This window comes from Zootoca vivipara, chromosome 14 (genome assembly GCF_963506605.1).
Source record: "Zootoca vivipara chromosome 14, rZooViv1.1, whole genome shotgun sequence".
Taxonomy (NCBI): Eukaryota; Metazoa; Chordata; class Lepidosauria; order Squamata; family Lacertidae; genus Zootoca; species Zootoca vivipara.
Window position 1 is genome coordinate 40,543,414 of NC_083289.1, and position 21,538 is coordinate 40,564,951.

Sequence of the window (21,538 nt, forward strand, 5' to 3'; positions counted from 1 at the left end):
CTTCACCACAACAGTAAGTAGCACAAGATGCTGAACTGGTTCACACATAACTCAGAAGTAAGGCCCTGTCTGCACTCTGCATTTTAAAGCAGTTGTGGCTTCCCCCCAAAGAATTCTGGGAACTGTAGTTTGCTAAGGGTGCAAAGAGTTGTTAGTAGGCCTTATTCCACTCACAGAGCTAACAGTTCCCTGGGAAGAAGGATTGATTGTTAAACCACTTTGGGAACTCTAGCTCTGTGAATAGAATAGGGGTCTTCTAACAACTCTTAGTACCCTTAACAAACTACAGTTCCCAGGGTTCTTTGGGGGAGAGCCATGACTGTTTAAAGTACAGTGCGATACTGCTTTAATTGCACAGTGCAGATGGGGCTTAAGTGTATATGCTTCCTCCCCCCCCCAAATCTGATTTTGGGTAACCCATGTTAAACAATCACAGCTTCAACCTTACTGCTAATATATTTTTCATTCTTGTTTTTCCAAACGTGTTGTTTAGGCACCAACTGGAGCCAACCAAAGACCCTGTCATCCTCAACGCTCTTCTGCATGTGTGCAAGACAATGCACGATTCTGTGAAGTAAGTTTTTTTTCACTGTCTCCTTAAAATGAATTGCATTTTAAACGGTGGTGGTTGTTGTTGTTGTGATCAGTTCTGAGGCCAAGGCTTCAGGGTTGGAGAACTGTTTTTCCACGTGCTGCTTTTATTCAGGGCTGTGTGCAGGAAAGCAAAATACCAGCACCAGCCTGCCTGCTCCTTAAAACGTTGCTTTGTTCTAAATCCAAAACAAAGGGAGGATGATCTGGGACGTGCTGGTGACTTCACAGCTTAACAAATGGGTTGCGGGTGGGGCAAGAGAGAGGCGGCAGGGAATAAATTTTAAGAGCGACAAAAGGGATAAACAAAGTAACATGCTTTTGTGAGATACGGGTGTCAGTGCCTCTCCAAAAAGCACTCGCAACTCCAGTGAACAATACAATATTGATATGGGTATGCTTATACCCAACAAGTACTTTAAAAACAAACAAATATCGGCAGTAAATAACAGAACACATTTAAATGCTGCTCTCTTTTTTTGGAATTTTGAAATGTGTACTATCTCCTGTTAGTTAGCTACTCCTTTATACTCTTCTTCCAGCAAAAAGCTGCTCCCCTGATACTTAGTGCCCAAAGGATGCTAAGAACTTATAGGAAGAGAACATAGAAATGTCATTTCTGCGTTCTCTTTCTTTGTGGTGCCTGTGCAGTCTCTGTGCTCAGCTGGTTGCCTGCTTCAGTGGGCAGGAGGCAGGCGCATTTTGATAGATGCCTTTTAATGCCAGGGAAGGAGGGAAGATTACTCACAAGATCTACGGATCTTGGTCTTGCTTTCTCTGAGTTTCTCATTCTTCTGATCTTAAGTTCACATTTCCTCCGTATCTGCATCAGCTTTGCAAAAAGAATTTAAAGGCCTGCTTAAAAAAACACCCATGCATTTATGTGTGCATTTCCCACGGTATCCCTGTTTTTGTCAGCAATTTATTCCCTAGTATGGTGGATTTTTTTGCAAATTATTTTCATGAATGCATGCATTTTTGTGCTTATATGCGCATGCACTTTTGAACACATTATTAGAAGAAGTGCAAACTTCAGAGATAGCCGCATTAGTCTGAGAAGTGACAGTTAAGAGATTTGCATTCAAATGTCAGCCATGCTAGTTTCCCTTCCATTATTTGGTCACAATTGCAGGATTTGCCCTGATCCTGGACTGGTTCACATATCATAGCAAATGTGCAAATGTGTGGGCTCTCAGAGAAGAGACTGAAACCGCTTTTTCTTGTCACCAGTCTTTTTTGTACTGAGCTAAGCTAAGCTAAAGGCAGGGGCGTCTTGCCCATAGAGGCAAGTGGCGCGGGGAACCAGGGTGCCAGGTTCGCGCCCAGTTCTGGAGGGCGCCTGGGAAGAGGCAGAGGCTGGACGCGGCGCCTCCCGGCATGGGCTCACTGCCCTCGTCTGCCGCGCCAAAGCAGCGCTGCGTCCGGAGCCTCCGACTCTTCCCTACCGGAGGAGCCACCCTCCAGCCACTGCCTGCCTCCTCCAGCCCCACGAAGCTGGGAAAGGGGCGCGCGCGTGGGGCACCGGTGGAGGCTTAAGATGGGGGAAAAATATGCATTCACCCACCTTGGCTTGTCTGCTTTTCATTTCTGCAAAAAGCCTTCCATGGCATCTTGCGTGGAAGAAGGCACCGCAGACACCACAGTCAGCCCTGTGTTCACCCGCCGCTCTGCGAAAGCGCGGGAAAGTGAGGCAACAGGTCTGGCACCTCGCGCAGCGCTGCACAAGGCGCAGTTGCTCAAACGAAGCACGTGTTTGTGTCCCCAAGGCAGCGTGTGGCTCCAGCTTTCCGGCTGGGAAAGGGGGGGGGTGCGGCACCAGAGGGATTTCTGAATCACGGCGCTGGATAGGCTTAAGACGGCCCTGCTAAAGGACATTCCCAGTCCTACCTGGAAACGTGTGGGACTTACAAGCAAGGGAGATGCAAAAGACACTTGCCTTTCCTGCTACTCTACAGTGCCATCAGATTCAAAACTTCTGTGCGACATGGTGATGAGATCAATACAGGAGATTGGTGGTGGCTCTGAGAACAAAATCTTAATTGTTTCTTTGCTTCCTTAGTCCTTTTATCTAATAAAGGCAGAAACTGTCCTCTTTGAAACAAATAAACAAAGCACATTAAAAAAACAAATGATTTTCCATGTCTATAAATATTGTTCCTATAAACAGTAAACATGATTTTTGGACTAATGGGATCTCAGTATGCAGCCTATTTCTTTGGCATACAATAACAACCATTTGGTCCATTTCTATTTCATGGTCATCTACTCCTTAATTGCAGGAATGGGACTAACTTCTTAGTGCGGAATCCATATAATTCTTGCTATCATTAGTAAGTTCTGGAGTAATAAAATAATTGCCCAGGACTATCAGTTGTTGAAATTGTTCATAAGCATTGCTTCTGGTACAGGTGTTAATCTGGTCTCGGTTACTAGGGCAATAAGTTCTAGCAAATACACTCGTAACATTACTGGGTTTGCGTTTACCGTTAGCCCTACTCAGAGTGGATCCCTTGAAATTAATGGACAAGACATACTTGCGCCCACCAATTTCAAGATGCCAAACAGTTTCCCCCTTAAATCTTGCTTTGTTTCTGAAATAATTCTGCAACATCTAGAATCATAGAGTTGTGAGAGAACACAAGGGCCATCCAGTCCAACCCCCTGCCAAGCAGGAAACACCATCAACGCATTCCTGACAGATGGCTGTCAAACCTCCGCTTAAAGACCTCCAAAGAAGGAGTCGAGTAATGACCTAAAGAATCTTGGCAACTGTAGTCTACCACTCACAGAGCCACCTTTAACAAACCACAGTTCCCAGGACTCTTTAGAGGAAGCCATGACTGTTACAGTCCTAGAAGAGTGCTTGACTTGTATGCTGTGGGTGTGATCTGTGCTGCAAATTGGGAAGTCCCTGGTTCGAATGTCACCTCTGGCATAATAATAAGAATAATATTCATACCCCACCCATCTGGCTGGGTTTCCCCCAGCCACTCTGGGCGGCTCCCAACAGAATATTAAAAATACGATAAATACATCAAACATTAAAAACTTCCCTAAACAGGGCTGCCTTCAGATGCTTTCTAAAAATCAGGTAGTTGTTTATTTCCTTGACAGCTGATGGGAGGGCATTCCACAGGGTGGGCGCCACTACCGAGAAGGCCCTCTGAGCTTGCTAGGTGGCCTTAAACAAGCTTCACTGTCTCACAAGACCAAAAACAGAGCCTACTGGATCAGGCCAATAACCAATCTAGTTCAGCATCCTATTTTCACAGTAGCCAGCTTCAGCCCCCCTGTCTACTACATGGAGTGATAATGCAGACTTGCCTTACAGAGCTGTTGATGCTTGTGAAGTGCTTGTAAAATTTGCATAGTGGTCCCAAATATTAAAGTGCGTTTTAAATTAAAAAGTTGAACTAGATAATGCCATTTTCCTGCTTGGGCTCTACTCAAGCTAAAGCACTGTGTGGGGGGTCATTTAAACAGCTGTTCCACGGTCATGTTTTTAAATTAGCAATTTTTATTGGGGACCCAGTGCTCCCTTCCATGCATCTTCCAAACCATCCATCAGTTTCTTGTTATGTCTGTATTGGATGGCGAAACCCTAATGAGCTAATCATGTTGAAGGTTCACTCTTCCCCTCCAATTGAATTTGTATTCCAGAGCAATTACTCTGCTCCCATCTGGTGTCTGCACTAGGAGAATTGCAAAATGGTCCACCAGGGACTAGCATGCCCAGGATTAAACTGGATTACTTAATTGTAATTGAGCGGGGTTCGTTTTCATCAGAATGTGTATGTTTTTATTACCTCCCCATTTGGTAACCAAATTAAATGCGTAGGATGTGAAACTGAATTTGCTACCCCACCTCCACCCCCTGCCAATATCCCAGCAGTTTATGGCTATTATTTTGGCCGAGTGCATCACACCATGATGGACTCCTTTTGCACTGCAGATGTTTACACTTGCTGTGTTCTATGGCACTATCCTACCTAAATTAATTTTGGAATTGGTAATTTGCAAACCATGACCGCTCACTGTTACAGGGTGGATTCAGACTATTTTCCAAAACTGTTTTGTCTCACAGTAGATGTTGGATAGCTTAGTTGGTAAACTCTTAATCTTAGGGTGGTGGGCTCGAGCCCCACATTGGGCAAAAGGTTCCTCCATTGCAGAGGGTTGGACTCGATGACCCTCGTGGTCTCTTCCAACTCTACAATTCTAGGATTCTAGAGATTTATTCCCACTTGCCCTGGTTCACAATGCAGTGAAATTTATAAAGAAGCAAAAAGGCAGAAACATCCAACATAGTTTACAAATCACTGAGAGTTGCGCAATTTGCTACACTTGCTGATCTCACTTTGGTTCATGATTTGCACGAGTATTAAACCTCTTCTTGTCATCGTGTTCTCTCTCTCTCTCTCCCCCTCTCCCTCTCCGTGTGTGTGTGTGTGTGTGTGTGTGTGTGTGTGTGTGTGTAGAGGACCCATGTTTCATTCTAGGGATCTCCGGGTAGGGATAGGAAAAACCTCATGCATGAAAGTTTGGAGAGCCATTGCCAACTAGCATTGGCCATACTGTACTAAGCTAGAGGAACCCATTGGTATAGAGCAGCTTCGTAGTTCAGGGGTTGGGAACCTCAAGCCAGGGAGTCAAAAGTGCCCATCCTGGCATCTTTGGTTTGGTCCTCAGGATTCTCCCCAGGTCATGATCCATCCAGATCAGCTCAGGTGAATCTGCTTTGAAATCAGAGTTGTGCAGATTTCTCCCCCATCCCTACCCTGGGGTAAGCTGCACTGAACTCAACAGGGCTCATTTCTCATGTTTATGCAGTAAACCACTTTGAGGTTTTTCTTTAAAATATAAAGCGGTATAGAAATGAAATGAACAACAGTAATAATAATGATGATGATGTAGCATCAATTTATTTTGGATGGGTTTCTTAAATATCGATGCTTTTTTGTAGTGCGCTGACACTAGAAGACGAAAAACGAATGCTAGCCTCTTTGATAAATGGATTTTTGAGAATGGTGAGTATTTGCAGGGCTGGTCAGTGTTTTAATCTGCATTTTAATTGTGCTTTTAACTGGGTGCTAGTTTTTGGCAGTGTGTGTGTGTGCGCGTGTGCGTGCGCTTAAAAGAAAGCACAGATCCATCTGATGTAATGTGTTGTTTGGCCCTTAGCTTTTAATTATGATACCTAGATCAAACCTTCCATGGCCAGATGCAGTATACCTCGGGATGCTAGAAGATGCACAGCAGGGCTTGTCTTTGTAATTATGCTTGTGAATTTCACAGCAGCATCTGGCTTTACACTGGGGGGCGGGGGGATCCGTGCTGAGTGACATAGACCTCTTGCTCTGATCCAGTAGGGCTGCTGTTTTGCCCCCACTGCATCATAGAGTTGTGTGTTCCTAAAGGTTCTGTCAAACAAAGTGAAAGAAAAAAAGATGTGATATGAACCACATTGCTTGGTAAATACTGCATGAAAGAGTTAGCGCTGCACTGCAGCAAATGAGATGGAAAGAATGGGTAACTGGATGCCAGAGTCCTGTATAAGAAATGACTTTGTGAATCTTTTAAATCCAGGTTTCATTTGGCCGTGACTTTGAGCAGCAGCTGAGTTTCTATGTTGAAGCCAGATCAATGTTTTGCAATTTGGAACCTGTTCTCGTCCAGCTGATTCATGTGAGCATACTTTCTTAAGTTTAAATAGGACTTCAGGAGCTGTGTGAGCTATTTTTTCCTGCTGCATTCTGTCATTCCTTGCATTTCATTACAGAGCAAGGTCAATTTTGTAGGCATTTTAACAGCAGAGAATTTGCATTTGTACATCATGTTTTATATTGATTTTTGGCATGTTGCTGGTGAATTCATCTTGCAAATTGAAAAGCACAAAGTCGTATGAGCTGATAGCTCATTAGTGGGGAATATTCTGAACTGCCTCCTTCATTTTCAGTGTTCCTCTTTCCTGCCTTCATGTAGAAAAAGCAGTATTTGAAATACACTTTTCCTCAGTCTATACTGATTGCTCCTGGGCATTAAACTAGCACAGCAACTAGTTTTGAATTTTTAAAGGTGGCATTCTTGTCCCTAAGTCACAGATGGAGGACTTCAATTTCAGGGGCCAAAAGCACAGTCCCCCAGCCATTTTTTTCTACCCTTGTAACCCTTCCCAGCTCACACCTCCTCTCCCCGGGCAACATTCCCTCACTGTCCCTGCTTTGCACCAGAAGTGTTTTCACCTGAATTGAATGTGCCCTTGAACTCAGGCAAATTTTGGTTATCTTCGTGTGCGGCGTTGGTCTTGTTTTTGCACATAGTATGCACAACCCTCCTTGCACATCATTATAGCTGTATGCTCTTTCTTTTCCCCTGAAGCTTGTACAGTGGTACCTCGGTTTATGAACACAATTGGTTCCGGAAGTCTGTTCATAAACTGAAGCGTTCATAAACTGAAGCGAACTTTCCCATTGAAAGTAATGGAAAGTGGATGAATCCCGTTCCAGACGGGTCCGCGGAGTACTCAACCTGAAGCGTGCTTAACCCGAAGCATGGGTGTAATTGGTTCCGGAAGTCTGTTCATAAACGGAAGTGTTCATAAACTGAAGCAAACTTTCCCATTGAAAGTAATGGAAAGTTAATTAATCCGTTCCAGATGGGTCCGCGGCGTTCGTAAACCGAAAATTCATAAACCGAGGTGTTCATAAACCGAGGTTCCACTGTATTTCATATCAGTTAAACAGGAATATTTGCTATTTCTTTAGTTCCATTGACTTCTGCTGGAGAAATCCTTGAATTGTTGAGTTGCTTCTGTAGGTAACATAACCTTTTAAAAACAGAGTGTGAACCAGCTGGCGATGGAAACGCGAAAAGTGATGAAAGGGAACCATTCCAGAAAAACGGCTGCATTTGTCAGGGTAGGTGTGAAAACTGAAGGAATTCTTCATCCTTATTTTTTCTGCATGAACTATGGTCTGTTTTGGCCAGAGCGCTAAACCATGGTTTAGCACGGGGGCGGGGCTGGTTGTACTTATGCTCCCACTAGCGTATTTCTGAGTACGCTTTAGTCATTTTGAGTGGGGGTAATGGGATTGGGCACCCAGCAACATCTGGAATGCCACGATTCCCCAGACCTCTGATTTAATACATGTTCAGAATAGTCTTTGAAAACTTTTCTTACCTTTTTTTAAGGCGTGCGTTGCCTTCTGCTTCATTACAATTCCATCTTTGACAAGCATATTTTCCCGTCTCAATCTGTACCTGCACTCTGGACAGATTGCTTTGGCAAACCAGTGCCTTTCACAAGGTAAGCCTCACGATCTTTCTTCATTTGTGAAACAAGTTATTATTTTAGGAAACAGTCTTTCTAGCTACAGTGGGAACACATGAGAATTGCTAAAAATTTGAATGTTTTGTTGGGAAGGAGCTGGCACCTTTGCTTGTCATGACTCCTTTGCACAGAACAGGTATGCTATGGAGAAGGGCCATAGCATCCCCATTCATTGCAGAAGGTCCCAGGTTTAATTCCCTGGCATCTCCAGGTAGGACTGGGACTGTCCCCCATCTGAAACCCTGGCAGTTGCCAGTCAGTCTAGACCAGGCACCCCCAAACTGCGGCCCTCCAGATGTTTTGGCATACAGCTCCCATGATCCCTAGCTAACAGGACCAGTGGTTGGGGAAGATGGGAACTGTAGTCCGAAACATCTGGAGGGCCGAAGTTTGGGGATGCCTGGTCTAGACTCTAGCTGAGCTAGTTGCACCAATGGTCTGATTTAGTATAAGGCAGTTTCCTATGTTCCTGTGTTCCATGCTACTGGAAAGTATTCAGCCAGTAAAAAAAGAAAGAAATCCAGTTGGAGAGAGTGTAGGCACAGCGTGATAAGAGCTTGGAATTCTGAGATCTAAGGAATGTGCACATTTTACTTAAAAGTGCTACTGAACCTATGATTAAATAACACTACTCAGAGCCTGGATTTTTCTTTTAGGCAAGACGTAAAACAAGCAGAGCATACAAATGTGTGACATGTTTTTAGAATTCTAGCATTATTTTAAGCAAATGTTAAGGACGTTAGTGCTGACATGCTAATTTACTTAACAATGAGACTGTTTTTGTTCCTTCAGAACAAAACCTTCCTCTGCCTGTTGAAAAGAGAGAGAAAGTCTTTAACTGCTACATGTTTAGTCCCATAAAACATTTCAACCTTTCTTTTCCAAGAGGTGTTCGTTTTGGTGGAAGCCATTATTTTGTGCTGAATGTGTTTGGTACAACATCTTCAGGCTTTAGAAACAATGCATAACTGATGCCTTGGAGGCAGTCCAAACACCCCTTCAGGTGTCAGTGTCATGGTTTATGTAACAAAAGTTATATCGCAAGGAATCCCTATAAATGCATTTTGAATGGAGAGCAATACAGTCTAGTTTTGGGAGGAGTCTCGAAAAGGAAAGAGTGTGTGACACCCTTCTTGCAGTAGAACGAGGCTTCTTCTTGTTGCCGTTTTTACAGTCAAGAAGATGATGTCCTGAACATTTGCCCTCTGGGCTGTTTTTCCTGTTGCAGGGTTGTGATGGTTGAAAGATGTGAACGGTTAGTCCCTTCTTCAGAATGAGCTTGCAACATGGTGTAGGGAAGGGCTGTAGCTCAGTGGGTAGCTTACATGCCAGAGCCCTCAGATTCATTCCCCAGCATCCCTTGGTGTGGTTGGGCAAGACTCTTCTTAGAAATTCTGGAGAGCCACTGTTCCATGTGTAGACAGTGCTGAACTAGGTGGTAGACCATTGGTGTGACTTGGACTAAGTCTGCAGCCTATGTTACTATATCAGGGATGGGGATCTCCACCTGTCCTACAACTCCCATCAGCCCTAACCAGCGTGGCCAGGGGTCAGTCTGGATGGGAGCTGTAGTCTTAGCAACATCAGGAAGGCTGCAGATTCCCCATCTCTGTCCTAGATTCATACACTCTACGCTGTGTGCTGCTTCCACTCTGTGTAGACAATGTGCTCAGTGGACCTTTGGCTTAAGCAGGTGAAACACAGACCTCCCTCCATCAGCTCTGGCGTGACAGGCTGGCTGCATGAGGGCTCCTCTCCCTCAGCTGCCATCTGGGGGCAGCCATTCCATCAGAGTTACTTCGGTGGAAGAGATAGCAAACAAGGCACATTTCATCATGTTTGCTGGAGGTGCAGATCTACCAGTCATTATGGGAACAACTGTTTAGAAATTGAGTTTGTATTTTATTTCCTTCTTCCCTCCCTGCTCCTTTCCGCTTGTGCATTTGTGTTTTTTTTACGCTTGCAGGAAGGTACTGTCTTGTTCTGATTGTACACGACATCCTGGGAGCCTTTTTGGCTGAGGAGCAGGGTAAATAAGCTCTAAATAAACGAGGAATAATAAAAACAAGGCAAGGCAGCTTCATGATAAGTTATTTGGTCATTCATGTGTCTAGCGAAGAGGCAGTTACATATGTTTGCCATTTTGATCATTACCCATGTTTTCTAAGGCAGGATAGACTTGTATGTTTATGACAGTTTGACCATAGGTTGTTTTTGGGGTGCAGGGAGTGGAGCGTAGAAGAATCTGTGCATGTATGGCATGTTATTTCTGATCGGCATGGCTTCAGACATGTGCAAGTTCAAGCAAGTTAAATCTTGCCCCTTTCAGGAGATGACAAAGGTTGCCAGAATTGCACATGTGCTAGTAAGTTCCAGCTGTAAATGCAAACATGCTGACATCAGATGCTGACTAAGGCTTTCACCGCAAGGCTACTGGTTTTTATTTCTTTGTTTAGGCACGATGCCGTGTGCCTCATTGGGGATTTAGAGCAAAGCTGACTGTTCCATCCGAGCAAGTTGCGAAAACAATAGAGCTGCAAAGTCAGTGCAGTGCACTTTGTGTTTGTTTGGCTTGTTTGTAGACAAACCAAGCAGAGACCACAGTGTGAAGTCATTTTCCATTCCTCTGCTGTGGTTATTAACTCATTCGCTATTGTTTCACCCCGCTGGATAATTAATGGGTGCATTTGCTTGTTCAAAGTAAGGAACATAGGAAGCTGCTTGAGTCAGACCAATGGCTCATCTAGCTCGGTATTGTCTACACTGACTGGCAGCTGCCCTCCAGGGTTTTGGGTAGGCGTCCCTCTCAGCCTTACCTGGAGATGCTGGGGATTGAACCTGGGACCTTCGGTATGCAAGGCAGATGCCCTACCACTGAGCTGTAGCCCTTCCCTGTTCTAACCGGCCTTTTCCCAAAGGCTTCAGTGGATGCCTGAAATTCTACTGAATTGGCTTGTGTGTGGAATTGCCACCCACTTCATTAAAAAAGAATTCAGGGTCTTGAAATTGGATTGGAAGTCTGAAGTGTGCCCACTGCTTCTGTGAATGTTACCTCCCCATTTCCTTTCACTGCCAGTGTTAACGCTGGTCCTAGATCACGGGTGTCAAACACAAGGCCCGGGGGCCTAATCCGGCCCGCCAGACCTCGTCATGTGGCCCGCGTAGCCACCGCCGACAATACCTGCTGACAGTAGTTCTGGAGCCTGTGATTGGCCGAGGGTCAAAACCGGGGGCGGGGCTGCAGGCGGAGGCCGGGGCGCTGGAGCCGCGCTGACGGCCTTGGCCAGGGAATTTCAAGTTCGAATGAGGCTGAGGGAGGCAGTGGCACAGCGACCAGATGGGGAAGTGAGATGCAGGAGGAGGAGGAGGAAGCCCGCCGAGGAGGTAGGAAAGCCCTACAGGTGCCGCCAACAAAGTTGGTGCCGGGACGGAGCAGCGCTGGATATTTTTTTTGGCGGGCTTTGCTGTTGTCTCCGAGAGCGAGTGAGGCGGCACTGGGGAGCCACCGCCCGCCGCTTCCCTTCCTCTCCTCGGCTGCATTCCCGGGGGCGGCCGGGAGGGAGGCGGCGACGACAGCACGGGTTCCTGCTCTTCCCGCTCTGCCACCGCCTCCTCTCAGCCCCTCGTGATGTAGGGCTCCAGATGGAATCGCCTCGCGGTTTGAGTAGGTGGGAGGGGAATTTTTTTTGGGGGGGGGGGAGGTTTTCAAGCCTCCTCTGCCTGCAGTCCCGGTAGGGAGAGGCGGCGGCGAAGACGACAACAGCGCGGGTGGGGGGAAGAGCAGCTCTGAGGCGAAGATGTACGTCTGCTGGGGCTGCCGCCGCCTTCCTCCTCGGGAAATCCGCTGCCCTCCCTCAGCGCGAGGGGAAGGGACTCTGGCGCTGAGGAGGGAGGATGCAAAAGCAAAGCAGGGAGTTGGCGCTGCACCGCATGTTCCTGCCCCTCTCCAAAGCATGGGGTGGGTTGCAGCGTGTGGCATCCTGCCTAGCGGGGTTTGGGTGTGCGCAGGGCGGGAGAGGGAAGCCCTCTTTCCATCTGCAGGTTTTTAATCCCAGCAGTGGCTTTCTCCTTCCTGCCGAAGGTTTAGTTGAGGCCCCCCCCCCCGGAAGCCGTCGATCCCCACCTTTTGTTCAAATTTCCCTCGTTTACATCCCCTCCCACACACGCGCCATGACGCAGGAATGTGATCCGCGTGGGGGCGGGAATGAGCTTACATTATTACAAAAAACAGTAATAATTGAATGCAGTGACAATAATTTATGATAATAAAGAGTGGACACATAGTCCTACAGACACAACCGGCCCTTTGAGGGTGACCAAACTGCTGATGCGGCCCCCGATGAATTTGAGTTTGACACCCCTGTCCTAGATGCTCTTGCACATGGTACTAAAAACCTTCCATACTTTAATTTTTTGTGGATCTGCAGTTAGTTTTTTGCTAACTAGATTAACACACAAGATGGTTACTCTAAAAATATTATGCAAGTACTTTCAGTCATCACCGACTGATGCTTTGACTTTATTTGTCGTGTGTGTGTGTGTGTGTGTGTGTGAGAGAGAGAGAGAGAGAGAGAGAGAGAGAGAGACAGACAGACAGACAGACCTGGCCCTATATTTCAACAGAATACAGTATTTGCTTTCTAGACAGTCCTTGCCAGCCAGTTGAATGCAAATTGTATCATAGCTAAAAAGTTGGATTCTTCAGTACTGGGTACAGCCATTTGTCCTAAAAGCATATGACAAAGCAACCTTGCTAAAAGTTAAGTGGCCTGTGGACCAGACAGTGTCTGGATGGAAGGGATCTATGGAAAAGAATGCTCCCTACTAGCTTGGAAGATTTCAGCTGCAAATGGGACTCAATGGGACCGGAGAAGACATGTGTAGGATCACACTATATATACATGGTAGCTCCCGAACTGTTTTCCCCACGAACCACTTGAATTTGCTGGTGGTTCTTGGTGGACCCCTTAATGATTCTTCTGCCTGCTACAGCAATTGTAAAGCACTGTGCTAGATGCTTTGTGATTTTATTGCATACATTTCCTATATTGTATTTTATTGTGTTATAATTTGTAAAATCCAGGTTGCAATACAATACAGTACAGTATGAGAAATAAAAGAAGCAACAACAATGCAATTAAAAATCAATGTGAATATTGCATGTGGACATGCTGCAGGTCACCTGAATGGAGCTTGCGGATCACTGGGGTCCACGAACACAGTTTTGGGGCCCCTGACTTAGTGTAACTTTGCAGAGTAGTGATGAATCCTCATCAGACATGTTTCCTGTCATGCGTAATGTGCTGGGCCAAGCTAGCACTCTCTCTGAAGGCAAAATGAACAAAGATTTGTTAATTCTACTTCTCTTTATAACATGCACTTGAGGCATGTGATTGTGAAACAGTGTAGGTTTGTCCTAACATAATGCTTTTCTGAACTGTTAAAACTTTGTTTGGCTCGAAGCACAATATGCCACATGGCCAGAGGTATCCAAATAATTTGGATGACTAATTTCACCGAGGGACAGATAAAAATGGAAATTGGGGTGGGATTTGTTTTGCTCAACTGCGCTGACCGAATCTGGATTCAGAGTTCAAAAGTGCACAGAGCTATAGCTGATCTAATATTCCTAGCTGCCCCCACCCTTATCTGATAGCACAGCAAGATGAAATATTTGTGTTTCAGCTGGCCTACTTTTCAGGGCCATCCGGAAATGAGGATGAAGAATACTCAATCCTGATGTTTTTCATCATCTTGTTATATTTGCTGCTTTAGTACTGCATGTTTTCCAAGCCCAAGAAAAGGGGGCATTAGCAGAAACTGCAACTGCCTCTTCTTCTCCACCTCCCCCACCCCAGATTTGATTAGATCCTTCAATCTAGTCTCTGACCCATTTGGAACTGAATGGCTTTCATTGCTCTTGTGGATAGCCGTGGTTTGATTTTGGCTTGTTCTCTCTAAAGTTAAAACAAACCATAGTTGCTGCAGTTCAGACATACCGAGAAACTGTGGTTCATTTTAAAAGCAGAAGCTGAGACTTCTGATTTCCTCCTTGAGGCTATGAAAAAGGAGGGGGAGTGCATGGGACCAGGGCTATTTATGTCTTGTCCACACATTGGGAAACCATGATTTCCTAATTATGTATCACCTAGCCCAGGCATCCCCAAACTGCGGCCCTCCATATGTTTTGGCCTACAACTCCCATGATCCTTAGCTAATAGGACCAGTGGTCGGGGAAGATGGGAATTGTAGTCCAAAACATCTGGAGGGCCGAAGTTTGGGGATGCCTGACCTAGCCCAATGTTTATCAAACTTGAGTCTTCAGCTGTTGTTGGACTACAATTCCCATCATCCCTAGCCATCAGGACCAGTGGCCAGGGATGATGGGAGTTGTAGTCCAACAATGTCTGGAGACCTAAGTTTTAGAAACACTGACCTAGCCCACTTCCCTCTAATCTACCTGATAGGGCTGTTTTGAGGATAAAATAGGGGGTGGGGGGGGGGAAGCTGTGCACACCACTCTGATTACAGATTGCCCCAGAAGCTGGTTTTTAAAGGGGTCTTATGCAAAAGAGTCAGTGTGGTGCAGTGGTTAGACTGTTGGAGTAGGACCTGGGAGACCAGAGTTCGAATCCCCACTCCACCATTAAGCTCATAAGGTGACCTTGTGGGCCAGTCACTGCCTCTCAGCCTAACCTACCTCACAGGGTTGTTGTAGGGATTAAATTGGGGACGACGAACATGAAAGCCGCCTTGAGCTCCATGAAGAAAAAGGTGGGATATAAATGCAATAAAGGAGAACAGGGAAAATGGAGAGAGGTGTGGGGAGCCTTCTAAGAACAGACCTGTAGCCATGCGGTCTTTGGGAAACATTCGAGACATGATTTCCCCTGCAACCAGGCACAGTTGAGCCCTGTTAGATCAGGCCATTAATTTTCCTTGCCTGAAGGTCACAGGCGGAAATAGCGCAGGCCTCCACAGAAGGATTTATAGCCCAGTGGTAAGCCAGAACGAAGGAAGATCCACTGCTTGCCGGGGAGGAGGGGGAAATTTAGCGGAGCGTAAAGTAGCTTGCATACGGTGCAGTGCACAAGCTATTAATTGAGGCCTAGGAAAGCATCACTGGCAATTTATTGCCACGAACGCTCACCTCCCCACCCCCATCAAACACTGTGCTGGCTTGCCTCCGGGAAAGAGGGGGCTTAATGGACAGCCTATATAAGGAGCTGCGTATTTCAGATTTATCTCGCCATATTTCAAGGTTAGGTAAAGGAACGATATCTGCAAGAAGATGCTGTAAGCGGACTGTAAATGACGCTGGCTTTAATTCAGTAGCTTTCCCTCAAAAGGTGATCTGTAGTTACCTTGCGACCGTCATCCCCTCCCTTCGCTTTCCACCAGCTTCTCCTTTGTGTGTTTTCATGTTGTCGTAAAGGTGGTCGTCTGTCAAAAAAATAAAAAGACAGGCAGCCAATTCCTTCTTGGTTCTGCAGATACTGACAGTATCCTAAGTAGCGCTGCCTGGTGAGATGTGTGAGCAAATCCAACTAGCAATTCAGAGTGCTGATTTTGACCTTCCGGCTGGGGAAGAAGTGTGGTGCAGTGGTTAGAGTGCCAGGCCAGGACATGAGAGGCTGGGGTTCAAATCCCCACTCAGCCATGAAGTTCACTTCGGGTGACCCTGGACCAGTCTCCAACCTACCTCACAGGGTTGTTGTGGGGATTAAACGAGGAGCAACAGAGCTATGCCTGCCACCTTGGAACTCCTTGGAGAAAAGGCCAGGAGAAAAAGGCAGTAAATCAAATGATTGGAGGAATGAGAGTTGGAATCCAGCCACATCTTACGTACTGTCTTACACACTGTACGCCATTTTGAGCACTGGGAAAGCCAGCCTTTAAATATACATTAAATGCCTTCCTAGCCAAGCATGTTGCCTCAGAATATGCCTCTCTGTGTCATGGTTGGTAGTTCAGAGCAGTGGCTCTTAAAGTCTGTTTCTGACGGATTCCCTCAGGAGGCAGAAGTAATTGCGGCTGTGTTCAAGCTTTGTTCTGGGCTGGCTCCTCTCTGTTAAGGTGACAATTTAGCTGACCTAGGGTTGAATACTCGCTATCGCCCTGTGAGCACGGAGGAGAATTTGGCCATGCAGTGCAGGCTGGTGGTTAAATGGTCGGCTTCATGGGAAGGTGAACGCCAGTCCACTTTCCTTAGGGACTTGAAGCAAATTGCCTTGACCCAAACCTATGAGTGCAACTGCAAGTAGTCCTGTGTGGCTTGGCTGTGTAAGACAAGTGCCATGGTTCTCTTGTTGGTGACTGGGTTTTCTTATGATGAAAGGACAGTTGCACAGAAAGCAAATTGCTGGGAGAGAGAGGAAGGGAGAGAGAGAGATTTTTCTCTGTCCATAAAGTAATGTTGCTGAGTGTTAAGTGGATCGACTCTTCCCCCCCCCCCCCCGGCAGGATTTTTCCTCCCTACAGTTTGTGTTGGGATCAGTGTAAACAGAAACCCATCTTTTCTGGAGTAAGGACCACCAGCTAAGCCATTTTCCGGTGGGCTGCATCCAACTAAGGCCTACTCTGACCCATTGAAAGCAATGAATTTATGTTAGCCAAGTCCTTTAATTTTAGAGGTAGTGTTGGATACAGCCCTGTGACTAATTTAGGCACATTACTTTCAGTGGGTCTCCTCTGAGTAGCACTAAATTGGATACAACCCTGCTTTTTCTGTAGCCCCGAGGAGACTCAAAAAGCAATTTATTTGAATTAAAGCTGAAAGTTCCTGGCTGAAGCCGTTCCTTTTTGCTCTTCTCTGCCCTCCCCAAAAGCAGGGAATAGTTGACTGGGCACTTCTCTATGTGACTTAATAGGACACAAAGGACAGCTATGTTTCTGTGTTAAAAGGCATAACAATTGACTGAATTTTTTTGGATTGCTGGGGATGTTTTGAGGCTGTGTGTGTGTGTGTGTGTGTAAGTATCATTATTTAAATGTCTCTGTATATGTTTGGAATATGAATAAGATTGTTTGCTCACAAGATATAGGTTGACTGCACTTCACCGTGTTGGCGAATTTCAGCTTTCTTGTTTTTCTGTATGCCTTACCAATGTCTGGTGTTCAATAAAAATATTTCCTCGGCTATAATCTCTCGCTTGAGGAGGTATGACACTATACTCACAAATCTGCTTGTTTTAGCCTTCAAAAGACTAATCACCTTGTATTACTTGTATGTTGCAGGACTTTTAATGCATTTATTCCGATGTCGGTGTCTGGGTTTAATTTTTTTGCTGGCGTCTGGGGAGTTTGCTTCCATTTCTTTAAAGTGTTGGGGGTTTTTTTATACCCAGGCTGGGATAGACTTAAGCAGGCGAACTAGTGAAAGCTAAATTAAGAACAAAACTGGAGATTCATCCCATGTAATATGAAGTAACTTTAGAAAGCCAAGAGTATTCTTGTCCGTGGAACTGGATACTTATGCTATTCAGATTATTTCTTTTCTGGTGACAAAATGTCACAGACAGAGTCATTGAGCATGTGTGTTTTGTAACACCAGAGCAATGGCAGTTGTGATTGCATTCCATAGACTTCCTTGTCTTAGTAGCCCATGGGAAAAGTAATACCACTGTTGTTGGATAAAGCTAACTGTGCAAATTAACCTGTCTTTAAGAACCAGTATTTTGGAGGGGGGCATAATTGAGTTGGAACCCTGAACACTCCTGTTAGGAGATCACGGTGTCCTGAAACATTCTGTTGCAAGTGCTGCATGTTGAATAATTGCAGGTTGCTGGACAGTGCAGCAGAGATTTGAGCCCATCTGATTGTGTGCAGGTCTACTTAAAAATCACAGGCCTGTTGATAAATCCATGTTCTGCTTGCTCATAAAGCAGTGACTGTGATCTCTTTGCAGCGGATGCCTTTTTCAAAGCGGCAATAAGCCTTGTTCCCGAGGTGCCAAAGACGATCAACATAGATGGGAAGATGCGGTCCTCCGAAACGTTCCTCCTGGAATTCCTCTGCAATTTCTTTTCCACTCTGTTAATCGTTCCTGTAAGTAGTCAGCATGAGCCACTCAATCTTTAAGGCTGAAATGCTTCTTCTTCTAACCTGTTGTTATACTATCAGGGCAGCTTATGTAGCTTGTTGTTTAGTCGTTTATTCGTGTCAGACTCTTCGTGACCCCATGGACCAGAGCACGCCCGGCACCCCTGTCTTCCACTGCCTCCCGCAGTTTGGTCATGCTCATGTTGGTGGCTTCGAGAACACTGTCCAACCATCTCGTCCTCTGTCGTCCCCTTCTCCTTGTGCTTTCCATCTTTCCCAACATCAGGGTCTTTTCCAGGGAGTCTTCTCTTCTCATGAGGTGGCTAAAGTATTGGAGCCTCAGCTTCAGGATCTGTCCTTCCAGTGAGCACTCAGGGCTGATTTCCTTCAGAATGGATAGGTTTGATCTTCTTGCAGTCCATGGGACTCTCAAGAGTCTCCTCCATCACCATAATTCAAAAGCATCAATTCCCCAGCGATCAGCCTTCTTTATGGTCCAGCTCTCACTTCCATACATCACTACTGGGAAAACCATAGCTTTAACTATACAGACCTTTGTAGGCAAGGTGATGTCTCTGCTTTTTAAGATGCTGTCTAGGTTTGTCATTGCTTTTCTCCCAAGAAGCAGGCGTCTTTTAATTTCGTGACTGCTGTCACCATCTGCAGTGATCAAGGAGCCCAAGAAAGTAAAATCTCTCACTGCCTCCATTTCTTCCCCTTCTATTTGCCAGGAGGTGATGGGACCAGTGGCCATGATCTTGGTTTTTTTGATATTGAGCTTCAGACCATATTTTTTGCTCTTATGTAGCTAGGCAAGACAAAAACAGTTGGGGGTTTCTAAAATAAGATAAAATAAAATATCAACAACAAAACATGTAAGGGCTGTGTAAAATCATTAGGAAAATCAAATTGGCGGGCAAAACAAATTAATTTTCTTTTTTTAAAAAGTTCTTCCTGGCACCAAAATGACATTAAGATTGGCTCTAGGGAGACCACTGGTGAATTCGGATGCTGCCACTAAAAAGGCCTTTACCCAGTCATCTGGTGGGTGGAAATACTAGTCAATGGCTACTAGTCAAGGTAGGTGTATATTATCTTCCAGTATTGAAGGCAGTATGCTGCGGAGCAACAATGGGAGGGGGCTGTTGCTTTTGTGTTTTCCTAAGGCATTTTGTTGGAGCAGAATACTGGGCTAGGTAGGCCTTTGGTTTCATCCAGCTGGGCTCATCTGACGGTCCTTAAACCTTTTAAGAGCACATGAACAGCCCAACTCTTCAGGCAAAGGCCCATTTCTAGCATCCTGTTCTCAAAATGGCCAACCTAATGCCTCTTGTAAACTCTGCAGCCCCCCTCCCCGCTTGCTGTTCCCAGAAACGTGGCTCTTTAAAAACATTTGTGCTTTTGGTTTTTTCAAAGGCTCAAACTGGGAAGAGCCAGGAGTGAGCCATGTGGATTTCATGAAGGCTTTCTGCCTTCCCCAGCGTTTTCTCCATGATTTTTGAGCTCCTTAGAAAAAGTAGGTAAACCTCCGTCTGCATAGTGCAGGTGGGGGCTCTCACATGACTTGATGCTCTTCCACAAAAACAAAGTTAAACAAAACAACAACAAAACTAAACTGCCTGAAATTGGTTGGGTTAAGGTGAGCGCTTCTAAGCCTCTCTTAAGATCTCTTTGGTCTCCCTTCACCTGCTTACGACAGTGCTTGGTTAACCGTTGCTGAGCCAGCACAAAATCTCTTGAAGCAGGATGTTATGTTGCTGCTGGTGGCTGAAGTATTTTTTTTGGGGGGGGCAGGAGTGTGGAATCAACCTGTTTGATTTTACTGGATCTTACTTAAGTGTGTGTTGTTGTTTTTTCCGTAGGACCATCCAGAGCAAGGCGTGTTGTTTCTTGTGCGAGGGCTGCTGAACGTCATCCAGGACTATACCTGGGAAGATAACGGTGATGATAAAGTCCGGATTTATACAAATGTCGTGCATCTTCTCTCAGCAATGAGTCAGGAGACTTACATCTACCATGTAGACAAAGGTAAGAGAGGGAGGCTTGGATGCTGGGAGCCCCAGAATTTCATTAGGAGGCTCCCGCAAGCCACAGTACCAAATGCTGACTCGCTTGTGTGAACATTTAATGCAGCTGCCTTAGACTGAGTCAGCCCATTGGTCCATCTCCCCCAGTATTATCTACTCTAGTGCCCTGCCCCTGAAGTTTTGGACTACAATTCCCTTCAGCCCTAGCCAGCTTGGCCAATGATTAAGGGTTTACTCCTGATTGCTACTCCAGAGTCGGGGGCTTTCTTAGCCCTGCTACCCGCAATGCTCTTAAAAGGAGATGCCTGGGATTGAAGCGAAGATCTTCTGTGGGCAAAGCATGTGCAGAATCTTTTGTATTTAAGGCTGGGTATCTGAAACCTTGGAGAGCCATTGCCAATCAGTGGAGACAGGGCTGGGCTCTGCATGGTCTGGCTCCACATAAGGCAGTTTTCTGTTAATTTAGAACCACGCTGACTGAGATCTTACTTCATACCACTATAGCTGAGTGGTATAGCGTCTGCTTTGCATGCAAAGGGCCCCAGGTTCAGTCCCTGGCAACTCCAGGTATGGCTGGGAAGGACCCCATTCCTGATATCCCAGAGAGCTGCTGCCAGTCAGTGTCTACAGTACTGAGTGAGATGAGCCAATGGTCTGACTCAGGGCAATGCAGGTTCCTATGTCCCTGTGTTCTACCACTAACTCTATGCACAAAGATGGAATTGTTTGTGAATATGGCAGGTGTAAATACATGGAGGAAGCGGGTGATTGGAACTGCAGTCCAACAACCTCTGGAGGGCTGTAGATTCCCCCATTCCGGCTTTAAACAGTGACTTCAGGGGGGAAAAGGAAAGCTTCAAGGACAGATTTGGTGCTAGCAAAGGTGTTCTGTTAGGAGCTGACAGACTTAATGGACAAGCAAAGGTGATTGAATGGAGTTGCTTGACAGCAGAAGCTGTAAAAGCAGTTGATTGTTCCAGAGGTGGATCAGTTAAGATCACTGATGCTGATATATCGGGGGAATAAGGGGGGAAAGGCAGGGTGGGGAAAGACTGTGGAGGATTTTAAAAAGGTAAACACGAGGAGTTAGTCTGGATGCAGAGAGGATGGGAGTGCCAATGAAGGAGTGGAGTGTTGCTTGGTCTGATGGAAGAGGTGAGCTATTTCGGCATAAAAGTTACGGTACTGGCATGCAACCGTAGTCAAGATGAGACCTGATCAGGGTATGGAATGGAGTTGGAGTGGAGGAGGCAGAGGAGAAAGGGCCTGATTTACAGTGCTTTACCAGCAGAAGTGCCTTGGCCTGACGCCAGACTGATAAATGGAGGGCAAAGGAGGTAAGTGAAGTGAGGCCAGGGCTCTGGCCCTGCCCTGCCTTGCTAGTGTATGCCCAAGCTGGGCTTTATTTGAATCATCCCCCTCTCCTACCTTGTAGGGATTCAACATACATAGTTCAGCTAAAGAACAGTGTGATGTAGTAACTAGTACTCATGGATGACCTTGGACCAGTCACTGTCTCTCTTAGTCTAACCTACCTTGCAGGGTGGTT

The 21,538-nt window shown here is 45.8% G+C and overlaps 1 protein-coding gene across 2 annotated transcripts in view; it reads left to right on the forward strand.

Annotated features, from left to right (window-relative positions):
• Nucleotides 1-21,538, forward strand: part of VPS35L (VPS35 endosomal protein sorting factor like) — an 85,462-nt gene that overhangs the window by 55,131 nt on the left and 8,793 nt on the right. For both annotated transcript variants that reach the window (XM_035131197.2, XM_060282388.1), the window contains exons 22-28: nt 494-574; nt 5,555-5,618; nt 6,178-6,276; nt 7,431-7,508; nt 7,783-7,897; nt 17,829-17,968; nt 19,825-19,990. In XM_035131197.2, the coding sequence (XP_034987088.1) occupies nt 494-574; nt 5,555-5,618; nt 6,178-6,276; nt 7,431-7,508; nt 7,783-7,897; nt 17,829-17,968; nt 19,825-19,990 (743 nt within the window). The remainder of the gene's footprint in view (nt 1-493; nt 575-5,554; nt 5,619-6,177; nt 6,277-7,430; nt 7,509-7,782; nt 7,898-17,828; nt 17,969-19,824; nt 19,991-21,538) is intronic.